The following is a 22,834-nucleotide window of genomic DNA, read 5'->3' as shown; positions in this document are numbered from 1 at the left end:
TTCTCTTACTTTAGTCTTTCACCCATTTTTGGTTTGGGAAGTGAAATGAAATTATATGATGCATTACACCGCATAGAATGTCACATTGTGTCATGAGTGATCAGTGCCTGTAAAGCACAAACATCACCATAACTTGACATGTCCTCATAGAACAAAAACACTTTAACAAATGTAGTTAAATAAAGGTGGGGAGAGGGAAGGCAAGGTTGAGGAACGAAGGTGGCATCCGCAGTTTGGGAGCCAATTACTGACTCAAATACCTGGTGAGCCTCTATGAACCTTGCTGTTAGAGGAAAAACAGTCACTTCCTCTACTTGTGGCATGAGGCATTCATAAAATACATACAGCAGGAAGCGGTAACACACCTCTACAAGTGAGCAAATTTCATTGTATTAAAAAAAAAAGTGTAAAAAGAGGGTCCTCAGAGATTTCTGACTCCTTATTTCCCTAGTTTCTATGAAATTCAAGAGGGTTTACTAATTACTTATCTATTCATTCCTCACATCTACTTTAACAGTAACATTATTAAACATACACAGTATTACTTAAGATCACCTTCTAGAACTTCAGGGAATGATAGTGGCTTATGGGGGGGGGGGGAATATTTAGCCAATGTTGGACTAGCAATGCCAGCCAAATGGTCCCATTTATTATACCCATGGTGACTTTTGCATGACAAATCAATCTAGTTATTTAACAATCTAGTTCTTCCTTTTGCCACAATCCCAGATGGGGAAGTATGGAACCTACAGACAACATTAGGTTTTTTACTTTTTTTTTTTCAGGTGAAAGTAGCAGCAGATGAAAACTGAAGACTGAGCTCTAGGTGAGCTTATGTTCCTCTTTAATCAACTCTCCTTCCATGGCAAGAATATAAGCACCTTGTTATCCATCTTGTTGACCTAAAGTCTGTAGCTCTGCTGTGTGTAAATTGTGGTAGAGGAAAACATTTTTTCTGCTGTACATGTGTAAAGAGATGGGTCCCCTCGGAGGCTGTCCAAGTCTCCCTGTGAAAGTGGTATGCTGCCGAGGTACAGCAGTTTGGTCTTTTGGAGCTCCTGAGAACATTGGGTGGCTGTCTGCCTTGGGTGCTGGCTTTGCTGTACTTGGTGCCGTGGTGGCCAAACCGTTCTGGGTGACCTCTGAAGCAAGGGTTTCGTACGTGCCTCTAGTATGCTTGATGACTTCCACGATCTCCTTTTCTTTCAGGAGGTTGCTCAGACACAAATTAGACAGCTGACAGCTCTTGCTTTCATAGACCGTTGCTTGGTTGCCTGATGAGTATCTAAAAGGGTCCTCGGTGGGAGTATGTGCTGACTTTCTGTCCTTTGTGCTGAGATTTTGGCTCACCATTCTGTTTGGATATGTAGCCTGGGGAAACAAAACAAAAATGTATTAGTAATAGAACATAGTAGGAGTATATAAAACACTCCACTACAGATGTACAGCACATGGGGCTAGCAGATTAAAATGAAAGACGAATCTTAAATGCTGGTAAAACACCCAAAGCACTGCTAGCATAAAATAGAAGTATTGTTCATTCGTAATTAACAGAACTAATACTGAAAAATGCTTGTTATAGGTAATGATTTGGGCATTTTCTTTAAAAAAAGTTTAAATCAAAGGAGAATTTTTTTTCAGAACATAATAAATGTATAAAAAGGTTCCATGAATTGTAAACAGATTTTCAAAAGCATTTCACATGATGAAACAACAAGAATTTTGATTTCATAGAGTTCAACTCTTAATACTCTCAAATACATACAAAATTTAAAGAACATCTTGTGAATATCTTCATGCCTTGGTTAAGCTCAGAACATGCTCCATTTTTATTGTCCCTTGAATCTAGGTGTTTTGTTGTGTACTTACAGTTAAATACAAAATGCTTTGCCAGAGCAGAGCAATGATTTTATTTCAGCTGCCTGGAAAAAATACAATGTAAGAAGGATTCCAGCATGTTAGCAACTTTTGACGCTGTGTGAGCATGCATGCAGTTGTATTTGTTTAAATAAGGGGAATTTATCTGTACATGGCAAGCCAGATCACTGCAGATTTCCAGTGTGCACTTAGTGCATTTTGTCCTCCACACACAACGCTTGGCTGGGGAGGATATGATGGGGCTGTGGGACCTTCACTCACACATTTAAAAAATATACTCCCAGTGTATAAAGTAAAATAAAGCGTTGAGGGGAAAATGCTAATACAGTCAAAGCAGGATTCTACCCGTTCCACTACTGACTGTACTAGATGATAGCTTCTAGAGGTGATGCCCAGGAACTCAGGTCACAGGGAGATGTGCTTGTGGCTGAGGAATGGCACTAGCCAAGCTGTGAATGTTCGGAAGTCTGGTCCCTAGAGGAACTTGAGCTTTGAACCTATATGGCTTTGTAAGAAAGCTTCATCTCTTTATATATTGTTACAAAACATATATGACACCAATTTGCCCAATAAGAATCAAACACGTGAAAGCTGTGAGTTTCAAAAGTTGTTGACGTAACGTACTTAAACTCTACTGTCCTTTGTCATCTAATATTGTGTGTGCAAAAAAAAGGGGGTGTGTGTTTCATTAACTTCTCCAGATACATATCCATATGATGTTTCAAGGAAATCTTTAACTTACATGGCAATTCGTGCACCCCTGATTTTTTTTTTTCCTTTTTTTTTTTTAACTAGTCACGTTACGGTAACTAAGCCGCAGTTATGTGAGGAAGGATTCTAATAGCATCAATTGTAGTTTATTTTAAAAGTTATTTTGGAATACACATTTGCCCTTGTTTTAGCCCTGTCACACTTTCCCAGGTAATGGTCAAAGCACCTAGTTCTGACATTCATTTGCAACAAAAGTCCAATTTTACTCCATACAGGTTTTCTGCAACAGAACTCTGAAAGGACATAGTAGCAGCTTCTTGACATTTACTTTGCTACATGGGCTCTGACGTTGCAGAACAAAGCTGAGAAAATAAAAAATACTCCCAAGTCTTACAATAAGACTTTGCTAAAAATATTTCAGGATGTTTCCATGATTCCATAGGAAAGTTGTATATATTGTTTCAGGACAATCTGTATCGCTTCACATGCATTTCTATTTTAAGCAACACAGAAGAATGATACAGTCAATATTCACCTCTTAAAAACCTTTTTTTAGTGCAGGCAGGCTAATGTTCATGCTTCTACGCAGATTCATACGCAGGTTTGGATACAAGTATTGCAGTGCATTTTAGGCATCAAAGATGGTATTTTCAAAAATTATTACTACTGACATAACATTTTTCCCACTTAATTCAGTGCTGATTGCACCCAAACTCATAAATGGGAGTAGAACATTTCTGGAAAACATCACTTAAGTTTTCATGCCTACAGCACATAGATGTTGAGATGAAATTCAATTTAATTCCTAGGGGATCATTCCTGGGGAGACCCGTCTGTAAGTTCAATTACTTTTTTTTTTAATTTACTTCTATGCCAGTAAATAAAATCTTCCTACTGGGACAAGAGAGTCAGATTCAATGCCCTGCCAAAAATCCCCGCATTTGTTGCATTTGTCTCTGGAGTTACCATATATCACCCTATGCCCTTTGAGAACCTACAGATTGATATAGAACTGAGAGGAACTTCAGGATGGAACATCTAGTCTATTCTACAATTCTGGTTAGCATCAGCTTATCCTTATGTTGTTCCTGACGTTTTTTTTTAACCAGCTGTTAAGGACATTCATCAATGTAATCTGTACAGCCTCCTCAGCTAACCTTTTCCACTACGTTACCTTTACTTTTAGGAAAGATCTTCCTAATGTCTAAATTGAATCTTCCTGGCTGCAAGTCTATTCCTTCTCTCTCTCTCTACTATGGAAATGAAGAAAGAGTTGCTGTTTGATCTTTGAATACCTGTTTATGTCTTTGAAGAATGCTGTCAAGCTACCCCTTACTCTTCTCTGCTCTAGAATAAAAAAATATCACATCGATCTCTTCTCATAGGACTCATCTTCTAGACTCTGAGTCATTCACACTTGTCTTCTCTATAGATTCTCTTCAGTAATTCCACATTTTTTCTTGAAGTAGATGGCCCAAGAGTACAGTACTTAAGGTAATCCCCTACCAATACCAAGCAGAAGCAGCAAAATCAATCCTATGAAGGCTGCCTTCACCCGCTTCTTTTTAATTCATTTCAGTATGAGGTTAGTAATTTTATTTTGCAACAGCATGAAATTGTTCACTCATGTTCATCTGGTTGTCCACAACAGTTCCAAGATTTTTTTCTACAAAATTATTTCTAAGTTTTTCAGCTGATTATTGTCACATAGACCTAACTCCTCATTTGCCTCTGTTGAATTTAATCATTTTTCCTCTGATCTTTTATCTAATGTATCAAGATCATTCTGAATTCCAGTTTTATCCATTAATATGTTTTCCATCCCACCCGACTTCATGTAAGCTGTAAATTTATGTAAGAATATTCCCTAGTCCATCATCCAGGTAGTAAATGATTAGTATAAAATACTATAAAACCCCACTTACTGTAGCCTTCTGTTTTAACATTGGGCCATTGATAAGTCATTTCCCAGGACAGTTTTCCAATTTACTCTATATTTGTTTTATTTATCTGCATAAACATACTGCATAGTGTGTTTATAAAACAGTATCAAAAGCCTTACTAAAAGCAAGAAATCTGACATCTACAGCTTTTCTTCTAGCCAGAAGGCCTGTTACTGTGCTGTTGAATGAAATTAGACTGGTTTGGCAATTGATTTGATTTGTAATCCATGTTGGCTCTTGTTCATCTCGTTTTCTTCTATGTGCTTATAAATAGTTTGTTTGGTTATTTGCCTCAACTTTTTGTCTGAGAATTGAAGTTAAACATTTCAATATATTTAAGATGAATCATAGCCTCCCCCTGTTAACACTGACAAAAATAGACACTGATACTGCACTCTGATCAGCATATACTTGTTTTAATAAAAACACCTCAGAGCTTTTCATGGTGGTATACGCTGCGCAGTAAAAAGTCTAGGAATTAAGAACCGTTTCTCTTCTTAAAGCTGCTATTGAAGTGCCAGCAAAAGCATATAATTTATCTCTTTAATCAGCAGCTACCCTTTTTCTTGTCTTCATTCAGTGAGATTACTCAGTCATAAGCAGCATGACGTCAATAATCGGAGCTTAGGCATGTTGCTGCAGACGTTTGTAGCCTTGGATACAGAAGCGAGTTCCAGTGAGAAGCATGACCATTGCTGGAGGTCTTGGATACAAGTTGTCTTATAGTCTTAAGAATGGCTTAGCAGTTACTTTTGTCTCTTGAAATAGAATAAAAAATTAAAAACTTGTACGGAAAAAATTCTTATGAAATGAGTTATACCAACAAAGTAGGTTTTAAAGTAAATACATAAGAATCAACTAGTTTTGAAAATGAGGAGTGCAGAAGCATGTTCAAAGCACAGCATATCGTTGAAACTGGGTACCAGTAAAAGGTACGAGTCATGATTACATGATTTTTTATATTGCTGTTTTAACTTGATCTTGATGAGATGCTCTGTTTTGAACATCTGGCACTGTGGTGTTTCTCTTCCTTATCAAGGTTATATTTCACATGAAATATTTTCATTTTAGAAAATACATGCTGGGTTTGTAGGTCTCCAAGATATTTGCTTCTGGCAGTTGGCCAATAAGGGGAGACAGTGTGTGTGTATGTTTCAATAAATATTTAATAATATATATCTGGTAATGGAAGTTCTTACTCAGTTTTGTGAAGCTATAACTTGCTGAAATTCCCCTCCTACTGAATAATTAAACAAATACCAGGTGGTGACAAATTAAGAGCTAATTTACCTAAATTTTAAAACATCAATAGAAATTTAGAATATGCCATCAGTACTCTAAGACAATGGTTTGACCCTATGTCCAGCAATAAGACACCTTAATAAACCACCTTAATAAGGTGGTTAACAAGGAAAGACAGACTCATTCTATCAGATGCATAGCTAGTCATGGAATGAACAGAGATTTTAATAGAAACATTGCCAAAAAGCAATAGTGTCATTGTTACCTATGACAAATTACTGAAGAACAGTTTCTAATCAGGAAAAGAGAGAACAGTGGTCAGATGGGAGTCAAAATCAACATGAAATCCTCTCTGCACCCCCCACCACCCACCCCCCCTTATTCTTCCAAAAAAATAGTCAATAAAAAGTCCAATGCTGCTTTGAATTTCATATAAGTCATTCTTTGCTATAATACAAACATTTTTATAAAAATATCAACATACAGGTTTGAAAAGAATTGTACATTGTTTTTCATTTGCTGAATTCAGGTAGTTTAGCTTGAAAGAATCTAGTCCAATTGAGTTTTATTGCTGGCCCATTTTACAGTTATTTAGACTCCTCATGATCTGGTCAGAATAAGAAAAATATCCCAAAATGAAATCCAGAAAAGTAAAAACCACACATGCAGCACCAACAAGAAAAATACTTTGGAAAAACTTGAACTTGTTTTTTTTTAACATGTTTCTTCTTATCTTCCTGTAAATGTTTCATGCAAAATTTTCTGCAGTGGACTTTCAGGTACCAACTGCATTCTATGAGCGTTAGACGTGAGCGAACAAAGCCACAATCCCAACGCATTTGTTTGCCAATTGGAAAGCTGAGTCCTTGTCCAAAGCCGAAGGCGGCTTCATGCCAGTCGTGTTCCAGCCTAGCCTAGAGCAGCTGCAGGGCTGCTGTAAACTGCTGCTTGGCAGTGCTCCAGGGAGCTTGTCTGCCAGCTGCTGACTGCTGAAGCAAAAAATCCATTCATCTCTCTCCCCTTGTTTTTCGGTAGCTCAGCTAGAACCAACAACTTTTCTGCCCCAGAAAGCCCCAAATGCCACCCTACAGTCTGCCTCACTGTGGACCCAGGAAATGGGCTGCAATTAGGATGCAAAAGTGGCTTGGAAATTTCTTTCAAAAGTAGCCCATTTTAGATATATGGAGAGAAAAAAAAAAAGCCTCCTTTGTTGTTTCAAATACATCTTAAAATTTAAGAAAACATCTGGATTTGAATTTCCTGATCAGATTAAACACAAAAAAGTGCATGCTTTCTTGCTTGAGTCTATTTCTCAAAAAAAAAAAAAAAGGATTTCTATTAAAATCTGATTGGCTGTCAAATTTTGATAGCTTTGTATCATGATCACCGGTGTTTTAAGGTACATGAATATGAGAAAGTTCTAAATATTTTAGGTTTGATTATTCCACACTGGTGCTAAATACATTAAGATTGAACAAAAAATGGGAACTTAATATTCTTAAAATATTTTTTCCATAAATTTTTTTTGAGGGTTCCTCTTTGTGACTGCCATTCTGGCAACTTTTTCTTATATTAAGAAAAAAACCCAAAACCCCTCAATGACCCACTTTAAAGTAATGAAAACTGACTACTCTTATAGAAAGCTCCAGAATGGGACATGTTATTAAAAAAACACTGCAGCCATTCATCACTTTCCATTTTCAAACCCAATGAGTGAAATATGACACGAGTTAACAACAAGACAATACTGCTGCAGGACATTCAAAAATAGATATTGTTGCTGACTGTCTTGTGATAAAGTACTGATATAAAATGACAGAAAAAGACATGAATTACAAAAACACCCCAAAAAAGGTGCAGATTTTTAAGATGCCTGTGCCCAGAGGCATCTGGGAGTCTTAGATGCCTATAATGTAATTCTTCCAAGTAGAGCAACTTTCTTAAATATATCATTCTGACAGCAGGCATAGAGAATAAAACCAAACAAAATACTCTCTAACCAGTGTACCCAGTGCATCCTGACAACCAACCAACAATGCATTTGAAGAACAAGGTTTTACCACCCCAAAGGATTTTTGCTTTCAGAGATGTTAACGGAAGCGCACTCTAGAGAGAGAAATTATTCTGACAGAAACCTGAAAACTTTCTGGATTCCCTCAAGTTTTCTACCGCTTAATTATTTTGTGTTTGCGGGTACACAAGGAATGTAAAATGTGTCCTCCAATGTAATATTATCTATATAGCCCAGCATAGCTCACTTGGCCTTTGTCAGGTCTCAGCTGGACTGCAGCACCTTCTGCAGAACTGCCTCCATTTGCAGCCTAGCCCAGAATTCATAAAATATAAAGCAACATAAAAGAAATCTAGAAACAAAACAAGGTGCTAAAGCTCTATATTTCTTCGAAGGATGGAAAGGATGAAGCCCTGCATCATGCTTTTGAATTTATATCCCTTCAGATGCCTTTCACAGTTCTGACAGTTTATGTAAGTGCAGATCTAATTTACCAAAACACAGGTTAACTCAGTACTTTGGTATGCCACATCTGTCACTATGTCAGCTCCTTAATTTCTACACCTCCTCACTTTTGTGCCTACCAGCTTCCAGCCTAGAGATGATCCAATACAAAATGTAATTTAGCTGCAGCAGGTAATTGTTCTTCATTCAAGTCTCTTAAAAAGCACTCACTCTTATTGATTTCATTAGCACCTGGACCACGAGAGTAGCTTTTACAACCCAGATCTGCACCTATTGATCAACTGATGCTGCCTTCTGGCAACATGTGACACATGAAAGAAATAAAGCCCAGTGTGTCAAAATAAAGCCTGGACTAGTATCAACAGGTTATGGGTAAGAACCAGCTGCTGATCAATTTGCAGGCTCTACTGTCATCCGTTACAAAATGAATGTAGTCAACATAAATCAGAAACATTTCTCTTTCTGCCTTTCAAACATCTGTATTTACTTACTGAAAGCAAAAATTATGACATGCTAAAATGCATGCCTCTTCCCCATAATGCCCTTTTAACCAACAGGCCAGTTGAATACAAGTGAACTATAGTGGTGAGCTAATGTCCTAAAAGGATTTTATGGTAGTGGTGATACAGTGTGATAAGTAACCCACAGAGAGCTTAAATAAGATATTCATCTTCTCACAGCACAGAATTGTCCTTGAAAAATTTCATTTATGTCAGTAAGAACGCACAGTTAAGGCAAAAAGGTGTAAAAGGATGTAATGCTGTTTTATAAAGTAGGAAGAAAACAGTGAAGAATTTCCCATTAATCTCTAGTAACTTACAGCAAATCACTACTCTGCATTCTCAATACTGCATTTCAAGGGTTAACTGGAAGATTTTTCTCATTAGTAAAGCTAATAGAAAATTTTGCATTTTACAGCTGTTTACCATGTCTTCCAAATTAAACATTTGGAACTTTGGAGCTGTTCACCAGTGTTAGTCATATTCTTCAAAATGCTACAAAATTCATTTAGATGACACTGAATACACCTTGTTATACGCTACGGCTTAAAACTAACTATAAAAATACTAATGAAAATGAAAAGCCACTAAACAGTGTGGATCTTTCAATGATATGACTACAGAACAGCAGGACATACTATGTGAGATAACAAATTTTATTTTATTCAGTCAGTATCTAAGATTTCTCCAAGATCAGAAAGTCAATCCAGAAAAGGTAATTTTTACCAGACAGACTTTTCTTATTTTGGACCTGGGGACAAAATATGAAGATGCAATGGACTTTTACCCCCATTTAAAAAATCTGTTAACTCCCTAATCTTGGAAACATCCTGTGTTTAGCAAAGACTAGCTCCCCCACCTCCAGCAATTCTCGTAACACCTTGTCTCTCTTGATGTCTTTGGCATCTTTTTTTACTGACCTCCTATCCCCTCAGCTTCTTTGGGTAGCCACAACTATTGCAGCCAATGATGAAGAAAATATCTTCATTAAGCTTTTGTTATACACAGGCTCCACCTTTGGTTACAGGCAGCAGAGTCTAGAATAAGGTGCCCAAGTCAGACTTGCTCATGGACCTTCTAGGCTCCATTCAAGGGGATTGGATAGGCCCCATGTTCACCCAGCACTTTGGGTCTCACTATCCCTGTGCAATGCAAGAATTAAGGGCCACTTGTGCCACGCTTTTAGCTACAGTCATATAGAAAGTCATAGGTGTCTACACTTAAGGTCCTCTTCTGCATAACTGATGCAAAATGAACTGATATAAAATGGAGAAGTAGATCCATGGGAACACCAGGGTCACTTCAAAAGACCACAGTTTGTGAAGGCTCAAATCTCTATTGTGTCTCTGTATATTTTTATTATCTTACCTTCTGTGAAGAAAATAATCATATATACTTAAGTTCAGGGCTTTCTTGTCTCACTTTCAATTAGTGAATGCCACAAATCAGATTTCTAATGAACGTGTGCCTTCTGAAAAGGGCACTGCTTGCTCTTTCATAAAAAAACACACAAACCCCCAGATTAATTGTACTTAGCCAACACTCAACTTTTTATATTACATTCTTTAACAACAATAAAAACCCCTTCCATTAAACTGAGTTTCATAAATTAGCATCCTTACTTTTGAAAGCAATAGGGGCTGAACTTATAAGAACAGCGGGGGAAATTGCATACATTGGCAAATGATGTTCAGCTACTGTCATGTTAATCAGTGACACTATCCCTCAGCTCAATATACAGGTCTGCAAAGGAGAAATCAAAGTACTAACAAAAAGGGCAAATTTTATCCTGATGACAAGAAAAGAAATCCTAATTGCCCTTTAATTGACTTGACTTTTTATTCTTATGACAGGATTACTGAGGCCAAGACATCCTCGAAGAGAAAGAGAAAATAGTCTTTTTATTTTAATATATATATATGAGGACACCTGTTTTAGGAATGAAATATCACAGAGTAGCCAGATTTTTTTAACCCTAAAGTAAATTTCCATAACTAAGCCTTTTTTGTTGTTAGACAAAAACATTATAACATAACTACAATCAATCCCTAGCCTTAACTGGTCAGGTTCAGGGTGTTCAACAACATGCAGAAATAGTTTAGACTCCTATGATAGGATGAAGCATTACTATTCCAGAAAGATACTGACTCCCTGCTGTAGGATTCAGTCAGAAAAAAAAAAACCTGTATGAACTTTGTACCATAGGACGATGCTCAGTAAATCAGATATCATTCATAATAGAAAAATTTCCCTTAAAATATTTTCTTCAAAGATCTCACTATGTATGATGGCTATAAATCTATGCTGAGTGAATCATTCCATGTCTAGTTTTTTTTAGGTATTGACAATCTTAGAAATAGGGAAAGAACAAATAGGATTCTCCTGGAGTCAGGAATAACTCTACTTTTCTGCTCCCCTCCCCCCCTCCCCCCCGTTAAACCAATGACCCAGGAATGTATTGGCTTTGTCGGTATGGAATTGGTGCATATAAATTCTGTTCTCTGATCTCCATCTGTCAATATCAAATACATTTACAGTAAGAAAATCTTGTCAGGAAGAGGAAGGGGACTCACAGCCAAGAGGTATAAGTAGTTGTAGAGGAAATGTGACCCCCATAAGGAATCCATATAACTGATTTACATGAAAGAGATATTGCTCTAACAAACCAGTTAGTGTTTGTAGTTGAATGACATAATTCCCCTCATGTTCTAAAAAAATCCATAAACCCATCTCCTAGCATTTCAAAATTGTGTATAGTTGGCAGTGATAGAAAATTTCTCTTACTGCGTAATTTCAAACAAACCAAGTTTCACATAGGTAAGATAGCCCATCAGATAAGTACATAAAACAACCTCTTCCTGCCTACGCCAGTGGCTTACACAAAAGAGAAAAATATTTCATAGCATCTTTATTGTACCTCTATAAGGGTTCATTCAGTTCAGCTCTCTTTAAAGCAGCTAGTGTAGCATAGTGTTCATTACAAGATATACTACTTAGTGTTCGGGAAAGTCAACTCTAACAAGGTAAAACTATTTCATATATTTAATGTATTTTAAGGCCAGCAAAATCCGTTATAATCATCTTGTCTGACCTTCTCTGCAGTAGAAGCCATGGATTTCTCTTGGTGAAACCATGTAATCCAAAGAAGGGTGTAGAATTAAAGCATAACTTAAAAGGCTTAAAGTAATGGAGACTGTATTTTATTTCTTCATAATCCACTAAAATATTTTTATAACAATGCAATCCAGGTCCTTACTGGAAATGTTGCTATATTCTGGCAACAAATCCTAAATTAGTATTTGAACAAAAGAAAATAAGCAATATCTGCTGACAAAACTGCTGCTGAAATACGCAAGGAGATAAAGCGTCTCTAAAGAGCAGAGGGGACTAGTCTCTAAGGCATTTAGGAATAGGCAATTCTTGGAGAAAGTGCTGGTTGGGTTTGGAGTTATGCCTGTCTGGAGAAAGTTTTGGTCATGTGAGTAGTTATATGTATGATTTGAAGGTCTTGTTCTCTTTTGTAAACGATTATACAGGATGCCTGCAAAATGACAAAGAACCCAACACTTCACAAAAACGTAGTAGTACCAAGATCATGTTCCTTGGAAAAATAACCTTCCTTTCCATCTTACTTCCCTGGAAACATGCAAACAACTAATGCAGCTATTTCAAAATATTCAGCACATCAGCTCCTCATTTCCTTCAGCAAAACTACATTACACAAACTTAGCAAGAGAAAATGAACAAAAGGAAACAAAAACATAAACAAGCACCTGCTGAAATTTCTTATTTTGCCTTTCCTTCTAGGAGAATCAACATCAAAATTTTTGGCAAAAAAGCTGAAATACCTTTATTGGTTTCTGCTTCTCTATTCATTTGCCTAGCCTACGGAAGGTTAGCAAGATTATATTTCATATTATACCTCCAACCTTTTGTAATAATGCACATAGGGAGGCATTTACCTACTGCCTGTTGCAGCATACCCTTTCTCTGTAAATGTAAAAATTTACATGTTCTTTTCTTTACAGCCCATGCTGTGGGTCTCGCACTTGAAAAAAGTAATAGATGATTTGCTCACTTGGGTTTATAGGCTTATCAGCTGTAAATTAATGTAGTATTGCTGACTTACCAGTTGCTGCATAATAACTGCTAAAACAGTTGAGAGTTTTAGGCTTTTTGTGACATAAACATCAGCTCAACTCTTAACCTCTGCTGTTTGCCATCTTATTTCATTAAGCACCATTTTAATGGAACTCCTAAATTCTGAAAGGTTTAAGTGAAATCATGGTCCCATTGAATCCACTAGCAAAATGTCCACTGGCTTTATTGTGCTGTCTTGAGCAGGACTGAACTTAAGCATGTGCCTGAAGGCTATTTAATACTATATAAATTAGGGCCCAGTGTGTTTTTGTCTTGTCTGAGCACCACATGCTGTTGTGATGGCAGCCTTTTATCCCTCCCTCCTGCCAAATTAAGGGTATAAGTTACTTTAAATAACTCATAGCCAAAGTAATTTGTTCAAATACACTGTTTTGCAAAAAGAAGGCTTTTTAATACATTTTAAGAAGAAAAAAGAAATATTTCTTCTAATTAGCAGTCTTGAAAGATGAATATCTGTTTGGTTAGAGCTATACGTCAAAGACATTTTAGAAATACAAGGTATTCCCCAGGGATCAATACTGGGTCCAGTCCTGTTTAACATCTTCATTAATGTTCTGGATGATGGGGCAGAGTGCATCCTCAGTAAGTCTGCAGATGACGACAAAACTGGGAGGAATGGCCGATACACCAGAGGGTTGAGCTGCCATCCAAAGGGACCTCAACAGGCTGGAGAAATAGGCCAACAGGAACCTCATGAAGTTCAACAAGGGGAAGTGCAAAGCCTTGCACCTGAGGAAGAACAACCCCATGCACCAGTATGTGCTGGGGGCCGACTGGTTGGAAAGCAGCTTGGCAGAAAAGGACCTGGGGTTCCTGGTGTACACCAGGTTGAACATGAGCCAGCAATGTGCCCTTGCTGCAAAGAAGGCAAATGGTATCCTTGGCTGCATTAGACAAAGTATTGCCAGCAGGATGAGGGAGGTGATCCTCCCCCTTTATTCAGCACTGGTGAGGCCACAGCTGAAGTACCGTGTCCAGTTCTGAGCTCCTCAATACAAGTGAGATATGGACATACTGGAGAGAGTTCAACAAAGAGCCACAAGGACGATTAAGGGACTGGAACATCTCTCCTGTAAGGAAAGGCTGAGAGAGCTGGGACTGTTCAGCCTGGAGAAGAGAAGGCTCAGGGGGATCTCATTGATGTGTATAAATACCAGAAGGGATGGTGCAAAGAGGACGGAGCCAGGCTCTTTTCAGTGGTGCCCAGTGACAGGAGGCAACGGGCACAAACTGAAACACAGGAGGTTCCCTCTGAACATCAGGAAACACTTTTTCACTGTAAGGGTGACCGAGCACTGGCACAGGTTGCCCAGGGAGGTTTTGGAGTCTCCATCCTTGGAAAAAGCTGTCAAAAGCTGTCTGGACATCATCCTGGGCAACCGGCTCTAGGTGGCCCAGCTTGAGCAGGGGATGACCTGCCAGCCTCAATCACTCTGTGATTCTGTGAAGGTATTTGCTAGTCTGAGATCAGATTAAGAGCACAGGTGAGTAGCAAAAGTCTGAACAGGATGGGGTTTAGGAAGTTACATACACATAAAGCCTGAAACTCACTTTCTACTTTCTCTTTTTATTTATGCCCTATCACCAGGGCTGAAGCTCTGAAGTCTGTTGACCCAGTGCATTGGTCCTAAATAAGACCAGAAGAGCTTACAGCTAAATCTGGCAAGGAACACAAATTTTTCCAGGAGGTGAGGCCTTTGACTAGCTTAAGCACTGGCTTGCAGCCATGCCACTCCAGCAACAAATAGCTCTCAAGAGGAGAGATCTCTGACCTGACCATCAGACTTTCTGCTGTAAGCTCAAATCCTCATGAAGCTGAACTCCTCCATTTTGTAGCATTATTAGTGTTGCAAATGTTCTTAGTGCTTTCCCCCATCAGCCAAAACAGCACCATTTTAAAACTGTGATTTATCTATAAAGGATCCATTTAATGTAAACCACAGTCTATTGGTTGAGAGGCCCCAACACTTAAATTTTAGCCAATGTAGCTAAAAAGGCACCATGTTTAAAACTCACGAAAGCCCTAGAAGCAGGATAACAAAACTTTGCACATAGATAACAAAGCTGTCTAAGGCAACATACCAGACACTCCAATTCACTGTACACTGAAAGATAAAAGACGGACAAAGTTTGAAATTCATGAAGGAGGACAATGAGCGTGCACACACTCACACACACCCTGGGGATTAATAAAAGATAGCCTCACATTTGACTGACATCCACCAACTCATAAAAGCCTATAAAGCACATACAAACAACTCCCCAGAATATCCCAACAGCACACCTGAAGTAGGCTATGTGGGCTACGCTTACAATGCATCCTAGGTGATCATTATTTAGGAGGGGACTTCTTAGAAGCTGCTTATCTCACCTCTGGATTTCTGCCTCTCAGCCATTGGCAAGTCTCTCCCCTCACTTTCATAAACCTTGCAGGAAACAGGGAATACCGTTACAATTCAGAGCACATATCCACTCTGCTGCCTCCAGGCGTCCAGCTAGTGCATGTCATCTGCCTTTCAGCCTCAAACACAGTCTCTGTTGTGATCTGGAAGATGCTTAGGCACTAGTTTGGCAGTTCTTTGCTCTGGTCCCAAAGTAAAATCCTTCCTCAGCTGTGGAAACAGAGATTAAGCAGGGTGTCCTGGAATAAAAACAAGTATGCTAATGCCGTTCATGCCTATACTGCTAGGTGTGCTGAAAAAGCGCCCTTGTCTCATTAGGAATAGCAAGCAGAAATTTTGAAAACCCCAATTCACACACATTTCCATATCAACCAGGAGTAAAAATGATGAATCAGGTGTTTCTTGGGCATTGGAGCACAGCTGAGCATATTCATCCTAACGAATATCTAATTTACTGCTGCCAGGATAGTCCCAAGATTACATTTCCTGCAACTGGCTGAGGAATTGCATGCAGAGCCACTAGTAACCTCAGGAAGACTGGCAAACAGTAGGACACCCACCAACTGCTACCTGCCACATGCAATAAGCAGCACAAAGTTACCCCATCAGAGCAGTCTCAACAGTTCACCTCCCCAGGCCAAACAGGTTAACAGCTGACTTCGGGCTTTTCATGTAGCAATAATTACACGCTTCTCAGCAGACAAACTCTCATGCTCATATGCTGCCTGCGTAGTGCTAGGGAAGGAAACCAAGTGCAGAAGCTCTACACCAAACCTGATTACCCCAAACCTGCAACACAGCCCTTTTGTTTTTTACCACAATCAGTTGTTTCTTAGTGCACAGTATGTTGCTGCTTTGAGAAAATTCAGGCTCAAACAGCATCTCTGTTTTATCTTTCTCTTCCTTGTCCTTCTCTTCTTCCACTTGCTCGTTTTCCTGGAGGTGCAGCTACAAGGAAGAGGAACTTAGGGCAGTTGCTTCTATGCCAAAAACCAATTTGTCGAACAGTCACAGTGACAATATGTCGAATAATGCCAACAGAAAGTGTTGAACATGCCTGAGTGCCAGGCTGCGGTGCAGAGAACTGCTCCCGCCCTGAGCTCCAATGAATTTGAACGCTGGTGCCAGAAGAGGAGGAGATTATCAAAGCGGGAGTCATACCCCTTCTGCAAGCTTGACCTGTGACGTGGCACTCTGCGATTCTCTTTCCATGAACTATCCTGCCTTGGAAAGTGGGAAACACAGCTGCTTGAAATCCTTTCACAAGATGCAGTGATATATGGAGTAAATCGTGTTGCAAAAAAAAAGCTCTGACTGACTCCTTTGCAAACTGCTTTTGAATTGAAATGGGGATCTTAACTTTTCAGACCGCTTCCCTTTAAATGCAGAAAAGCGTGTGTTAGAAAATAAATAGGAAGCAGCTGCTATGTGGAAAGAAGCAGCACTCTCCTTTTAGTACCTGAAGATCAATGCTGAAAGTGTGTATGAATACCAAGCTTTATATGGGAACAAAAATACGTCATGTGCCCATGCAAAAATGAAACTGCTTTTAAGTAGCAGAAATGTAGGTTCTCCTTTCTCTTCAGAAATTATTTAATTGAAAAATAGTCCACGTTTAACACCTTTCATTTCAAGACAGAGCACCATTGCTTTGAAATCGTAATAGTGGATTTAACAAAACTTATACTGTAAGTTCAACACACATTGTTACCGGCATCGGCAACCAGAATGTCTCATTATAAGTTCTCATTAATATTAAGCCACGTCCTCCTGAAAGCTTTGATAAGGGCATCTAACATTTTCTTTTTTTTTTTACCTGATAACAGTCACTAAGCTTTATTTTAATAGGATTTAAATCTCACAATATCACCTTAAAATAAGATCAAGCAGACTTGTATATCCGCATAAAGGAAAATAAAATTAAAAATTATACCTACAGTACAAACACAGAAGCTTTTCTCTTTCTATGTTTAGTATATATTTACACAGAAAAAATATTAATGATTTTTATTTAAGATCCTCTTTAATGAAAATATTTCTACTTCCTTCCATGGGGCTTTTAATATTAAATCATTTTCAAACAATGTTGCCTATAATAAATCTCACAAATGCAAAGAAGGAAAGAACTTGCATAGATATCAAAAAGCAGAAAGGAAAAAGAAAAAAAAAAAAATGAATCCCTCACCCACAAGAAGTGTAAGAACAGGTCAGGTCAGACTAAATCCACGTGTATGTATGCACATATTTGGGATTATGTCTATGGCCTCATCAAATATAGATGTTCCAATTTGAAACCTATAGATTGCACACGTAATAGTCCCATAATGTTGCTAGAAATGCTGACATGATGTACTGGCTGAATTTCACCATTTTTTATTTATATAGCCAGTGTAGACATGAAGTAAAAATCACACTAAATCTAACTAGTCCACAATGCCATAAACAATACCTATTATACTTTATTTCATTCTCCTGGGGAAAAAAATCTATGGTAATTTGCTAAGCTATTTTCACTTCATTCTTAACATTTATGGCTATTACTAGTAGAAAGCAACAACAGCTTGACTTTTTAGCATGCAAAATGCTAGATCAGAAAAAGACATGTAAAAGAAAAATATGTGCTACTCTCCATTTGTACTATGTCAGCAAAGCCTTTAACTAGGTATTCTTAGTAGAATTTGCTAATTATAGGTGATTTCCAGTTCTTACAAATTACCAGGGGAAGACAAGGAAATGAGGTATGAGAATTTATAGGGGTGTGGCATTAAAAAAACTAATGTCCCTATCTTGCCAATGTTTTGCATGTGAATTACAGCAAATGCACAGTATTCCAAAGCCTATTTCAGAAATGCCCCATATTGAACAGCTGTGTCTCTACTCAGACTGTATATTGCTATGTTTAACTGTGGTCGTTATTGTTTCCTTCTCAAACGTGAGGCAACAGAATGTCTACATTGTAGGGAATCACCTCAAGCTCATGCTAAAAAGCAGGGTATAACATCCACAGAGCATTATTTAAACGTCTACCCTGGGGGCTTGGGATTCTCTGCAGAATATTTCTCTTGGGTACCACATTTTTGAAAATGATATCAAATAAAATGGCCGCTGCTATGGTAGCAAATATGGGGCACAACCCCACATGTGCAAAACTTACCCCACTATGTTAAGTTTTGTACCTTTGTCATCTTTGCTGTTTGAGTAAATGTTTCCTGCTGCTTTGAGGGGGGGTGGGGTGGGAGGGTGGCCTCACTCCCAGCCACCCCTGCCTGCTAATTCCCTTGTGCCAGTGTCAGGGTTTGAGTGGCTAATGCAGTGACTCAGACAAGGAAACTGGAGTGGCTGAAAACTATGTCTTTCAAATCTCGCTATATGTGGAAAGTTACTTTTCAACCAGAACAGTTCACTGATCAAGCTCACCGTGTGGTTGTAAAAATACTTCTTATTCACACAAGGAAAGCAGCCAGAACAATCAGCCAAAGAGGAAGAGGGAGACCAAGATCTCATTTTTTATGAGGGCAACAATGTGGCAAGTGAAAATGGGTTATGCAAAAAAGTTTGGTGGAGATCCATCTCCTCCTCTGCCTGAGCTCTGCTGCCAGATGCACAGTACTTCTGCTTCTATTGCGCTGTGATGCTAGCAAATGCACCGTCAGCACTTGGCCCTGAAGGGAAGCAACACTCCTGTAGACACAGGGGACTATAAAGCTCTGGTGGGGATGGATCTCACCCACCTCCAGTGCCAGAGTTGTCCCTGTGCATAACTACAACCTTCGTACTCCTAGTGCAATGCCACTGCCACCTCCATCCAGCCTGCCTGGCTACTGGATTTCCCGCGTTCATCTCTGAGACTTTTGTTCCTAGTTCTGGTTTGTCAAGGCGTGGAAGCAGCTGCAAGTACTGGCTAAACTTTCTCTTATATGTGACATCAGAGGGAGTTATCAACTTTGGAATTTCACAAGATCACCATCTAACTATTAATTTTGCTGTTAAAGAACTTCTTATTCACTACTTCACTATGAAAAAGCCATAAATATCCAGCTATCTTAGGTCCTGTTAGGCCACTAAATGAAAGCCATCACCATGGTAAATTTTCTTGTCTTTAAGTAAATGACGTCAAAAAACCAATCAAAACCTAAAATATATAAACAGCCCTTCATTATTCTTTCTAGCATGCAAATTATTAATAAACATATTGCATTGGAATAAACACATTTGCATGGGGTTTGCATGGGTTCTACATCATCTCAGCACACTAACTGGTCAATTGACTTCCACTCTGAGATCAGATTTGTTCAAAGACAGACATAGGATATTGTTCTGTAGGGTGATTTTTTTTTTTTTTAATTACCTGCAAAAGTGTAATGTTCTTATATTTTTCAGGGTTTAAAAAGAAAATGTAAAGATACAACTTACTACTAAATTTGAGAGATAAAATGATTCAGTAAATGCTGCTATGAAAACCTGCTGGTCATAGGAGGATGTAAAACATTCTTATCCATATTATGGAACTGTCAGCTGCAAGGATGGTATCAGGAATAAAGTACTGGAGTGTCTCATCTTTCAGCAGTTCAGCTTTGATCATTTTTTCCATTTGAATTTTCCCTCATTTTAACTTCTCCACTCATACAACCACTACCCCCCATTATATGATCACTTCACAATTATTCTTATGACAATCAAGGTAGAAAAGGAAGAATTATCAGCTTATAGGCATATGACAGACAGAGGATTGATGATTTCCTAATTTTACACAAGGATCTTTTGACCCCAGGATTGACTCAGGTTTTCTTGATTCCAGTCCAGATGAACATGGTTCTCACCCCTTTCCTCCCTGTAAAAGATACCTGCTTTTACACAGAGCCAATAAAAGGTTCATCATTTGTTATTACAAAAAAGATAATGAAATTATTAATACACTCTCGTACTACAACACCTGAATTCCATGTGTTCTGGTTTGGCAGGCATTTGTTTATTTTTAAAATGTGACAGAATCTTTATCAGATTATTATTTATCACCTTTAATGTTATTCTCAGACACACTATTCAATATAGGACAAATAAATCAGCATCACTTCTATGTCCCGTCACGTATATTGAAAAACACTTTTCCAAAAATTTTACAACTTTGAATTACTTCGATATTTCTACCTTGAGAGTGACGATACTAGGTTTTTTGCTTATCCACGTTGCTCACAATCAAGTGATGTAATGACCCAGACAAAGCCTTTTTCATAATTAAACCTTTATTTTCTTTACAGATTTCTGGGAGGAGAACTTAAATTTAGACAAATGATTGCAGATGGTGATATAAAGCTGTACAGAAGATAAATGGTAGCTATGGCTTTCAGGTGAAACTCTCTGTTTTATACAGAGCCCTTGTAAGGTCTCCAGAACATTTTATCCCTGAAAATAGAAATTAGCTAGGATTTAAATCTTTTGTATACACTTGTGCTAGCTGCTTTCAAAGAGCAGTTGCTCAGTGGATGTATTTCTGTAGTCAAGCATATACCTACATGACTCTTACTGAACGTTTGGAGCTTTAAGGAATACACTTAAAAGGCTTTTTTGGTTGGGTTCCCCCCCCTCCCCCTTTCTGATATCTTTTGAGTAATGGGAAATAGGAGAGCTGCCAACTCCCAGAAGTATCAAGTGGGAATTTATTGTCCCTGGCTTTATAGCTAGCATGTCAGGTAATTTAGAAGGAAGAAATTCTTTTTCTTCTTCATTATATATAGTGAAATGTGTATGTCCAGATTTTAGAGCCAGATATTTTTATCAGTGTATATTTTAAGGCAGAATCATTAAGTGTGCAATCATAGTTTTTGAGCTTTTAAGCAAGGATGCAAAGCGGAAATCCTCGTTCACCTCCCACATTCTCCATTATGAGGGAAGCTCAATAATGGAGCTTGCAATGGAGAAGTTGCCACAATACAAGAATCCTTTGCTCCTCGTTTTTATTTCAAGTCTCTGAACTCTGCACAAAAGGCAGCAGAATGGTTTCCTGAGGCTGTGAAGAACAAATATATAAGGTATATGTATTCCATTCATATATCCTTACATCCATTGCACATACTGTTTTCAAAACAATCCTACAGGCTTATTTTAATGCCACATGTTTAATCTATCTATTTAATAGATAGATGTTAATAAACATATCTATATGTTTAATCTGTTCTATTAGCCTGGAGAAAAGGAGGCTCAGGGGAGACCTTATCGCGCTCTACAACTACCTAAAAGGAGGTTGTAGCGAGGTGGGTGTCGGTCTCTTCTCCCAAGTAACTAGCGACAGGACGAGTTACTGTCGTCGAGGAAATGGCCCCAAGTTGCGCCAGGGGAGGTTTAGATTGGACATGAGGAAAAATTTCTTTACTGAAAGAGTGGTTAAACATTGGAACAGGCTGCCCAGGGAAGTGGTTGAGTCCCCATCCCTGGAGGTATTTAAAAGACGTGTAGATGAGGCGCTTAGGGACATGGTTTAGAGGGCATGGTGGTGTTGGGTGGACGGTTGGACTCGATGATCTTAGAGGTCTCTTCCAACCTTAATGATTCTATGATTCTATCAATTTTCCGATAACCTTGTTTAAGACCTAAATTAAAGCTCTCTGAAGTCAGTGTATACCTCCATCAGTGGCCTGAGCAGATTTGTTAAAAACATTTTTAATCCTACTTCAAATTTCTGGTCTTCATTGTCTTTCCCTTTTTTTTCCCCTTTCTTTTTTTTTTCTTTTTTTTCCCTCTTTCTTTTAATGATTCGTATAAATTCATAGCTACTTTTACTGTCTCCTCATTCATTCAGAATTGCTTTCCTGTCTGAAATGGGTAACTTCTGCCCTTCCTCCCCAGCATTGCTAACTATCACATATATTAACTTTAAAAAATATGTAGAAAGAATCTAATTTATATTTCCAGGTGCAGTTATATAAAATTCGCAAGCTGCTTCTTAGGCTCCAGTTCAGCCCTTAAATGATATAACTCAGTAGTTTCTTACCAAGAAATTTACAAATTGACCCACTAACTTTAGAAAGCTCTGAATTTAGGCCCTTAGTAATTGGGATTTATTTCTGAATTTTTTAGTGTGTAGGGAGTTCCAGAGCACATTAGGTCCCTGCTGGAAAGAAGGCTCCTTAACACTATATTAATATATTAGACATTTTGAAAGAGAAGCTCATATTGCTACTCTGATCCTGCAGTGATATATCCCAAGTAAGACTGAGTGCTTACCTGGAAATAACTGAAATATCCTTCCTCCTTTCAAATTAAGCTCCAGTATTCTTGCCAAAATGTACCATTATCATGTGGCAGGACAGCAGGCTAAATTTCAATGGGAATACTATCCCCACTAAAGTTCATTACATAAAAGTAGAAAAACCTCAAAAGATTTCTCTAATGATTGAGGTTTGAGCTTTGTTAAAGTTTTGTACTAATCCTTAAAAAATGTCTGGAGGAATTATAAAGGACCTTTTGCAATTTCAGTAAGTCTGTGTAACTCCAGTTGACCCTTTTTGAAAGGGAGATCATGGT

The 22,834-nt window shown here is 38.2% G+C and overlaps 1 protein-coding gene across 5 annotated transcripts in view; it reads right to left on the bottom strand.

Annotated features, from left to right (window-relative positions):
- Positions 1-604: 604 nt before the first annotated feature.
- Positions 605-22,834, bottom strand: part of CCSER1 (coiled-coil serine rich protein 1) — a 755,676-nt gene continuing 733,446 nt past the window's right edge. For all 5 annotated transcript variants that reach the window (XM_076336760.1, XM_076336758.1, XM_076336763.1 and 2 more), the window contains one exon: positions 605-1,371. In XM_076336760.1, the coding sequence (XP_076192875.1) occupies positions 1,286-1,371 (86 nt within the window). In that variant the 3' untranslated portion in view covers positions 605-1,285. The remainder of the gene's footprint in view (positions 1,372-22,834) is intronic.

This window comes from Aptenodytes patagonicus, chromosome 4, assembly GCF_965638725.1.
Source record: "Aptenodytes patagonicus chromosome 4, bAptPat1.pri.cur, whole genome shotgun sequence".
Taxonomy (NCBI): Eukaryota; Metazoa; Chordata; class Aves; order Sphenisciformes; family Spheniscidae; genus Aptenodytes; species Aptenodytes patagonicus.
This window is presented reverse-complemented; position numbering and strand designations above follow the sequence as displayed.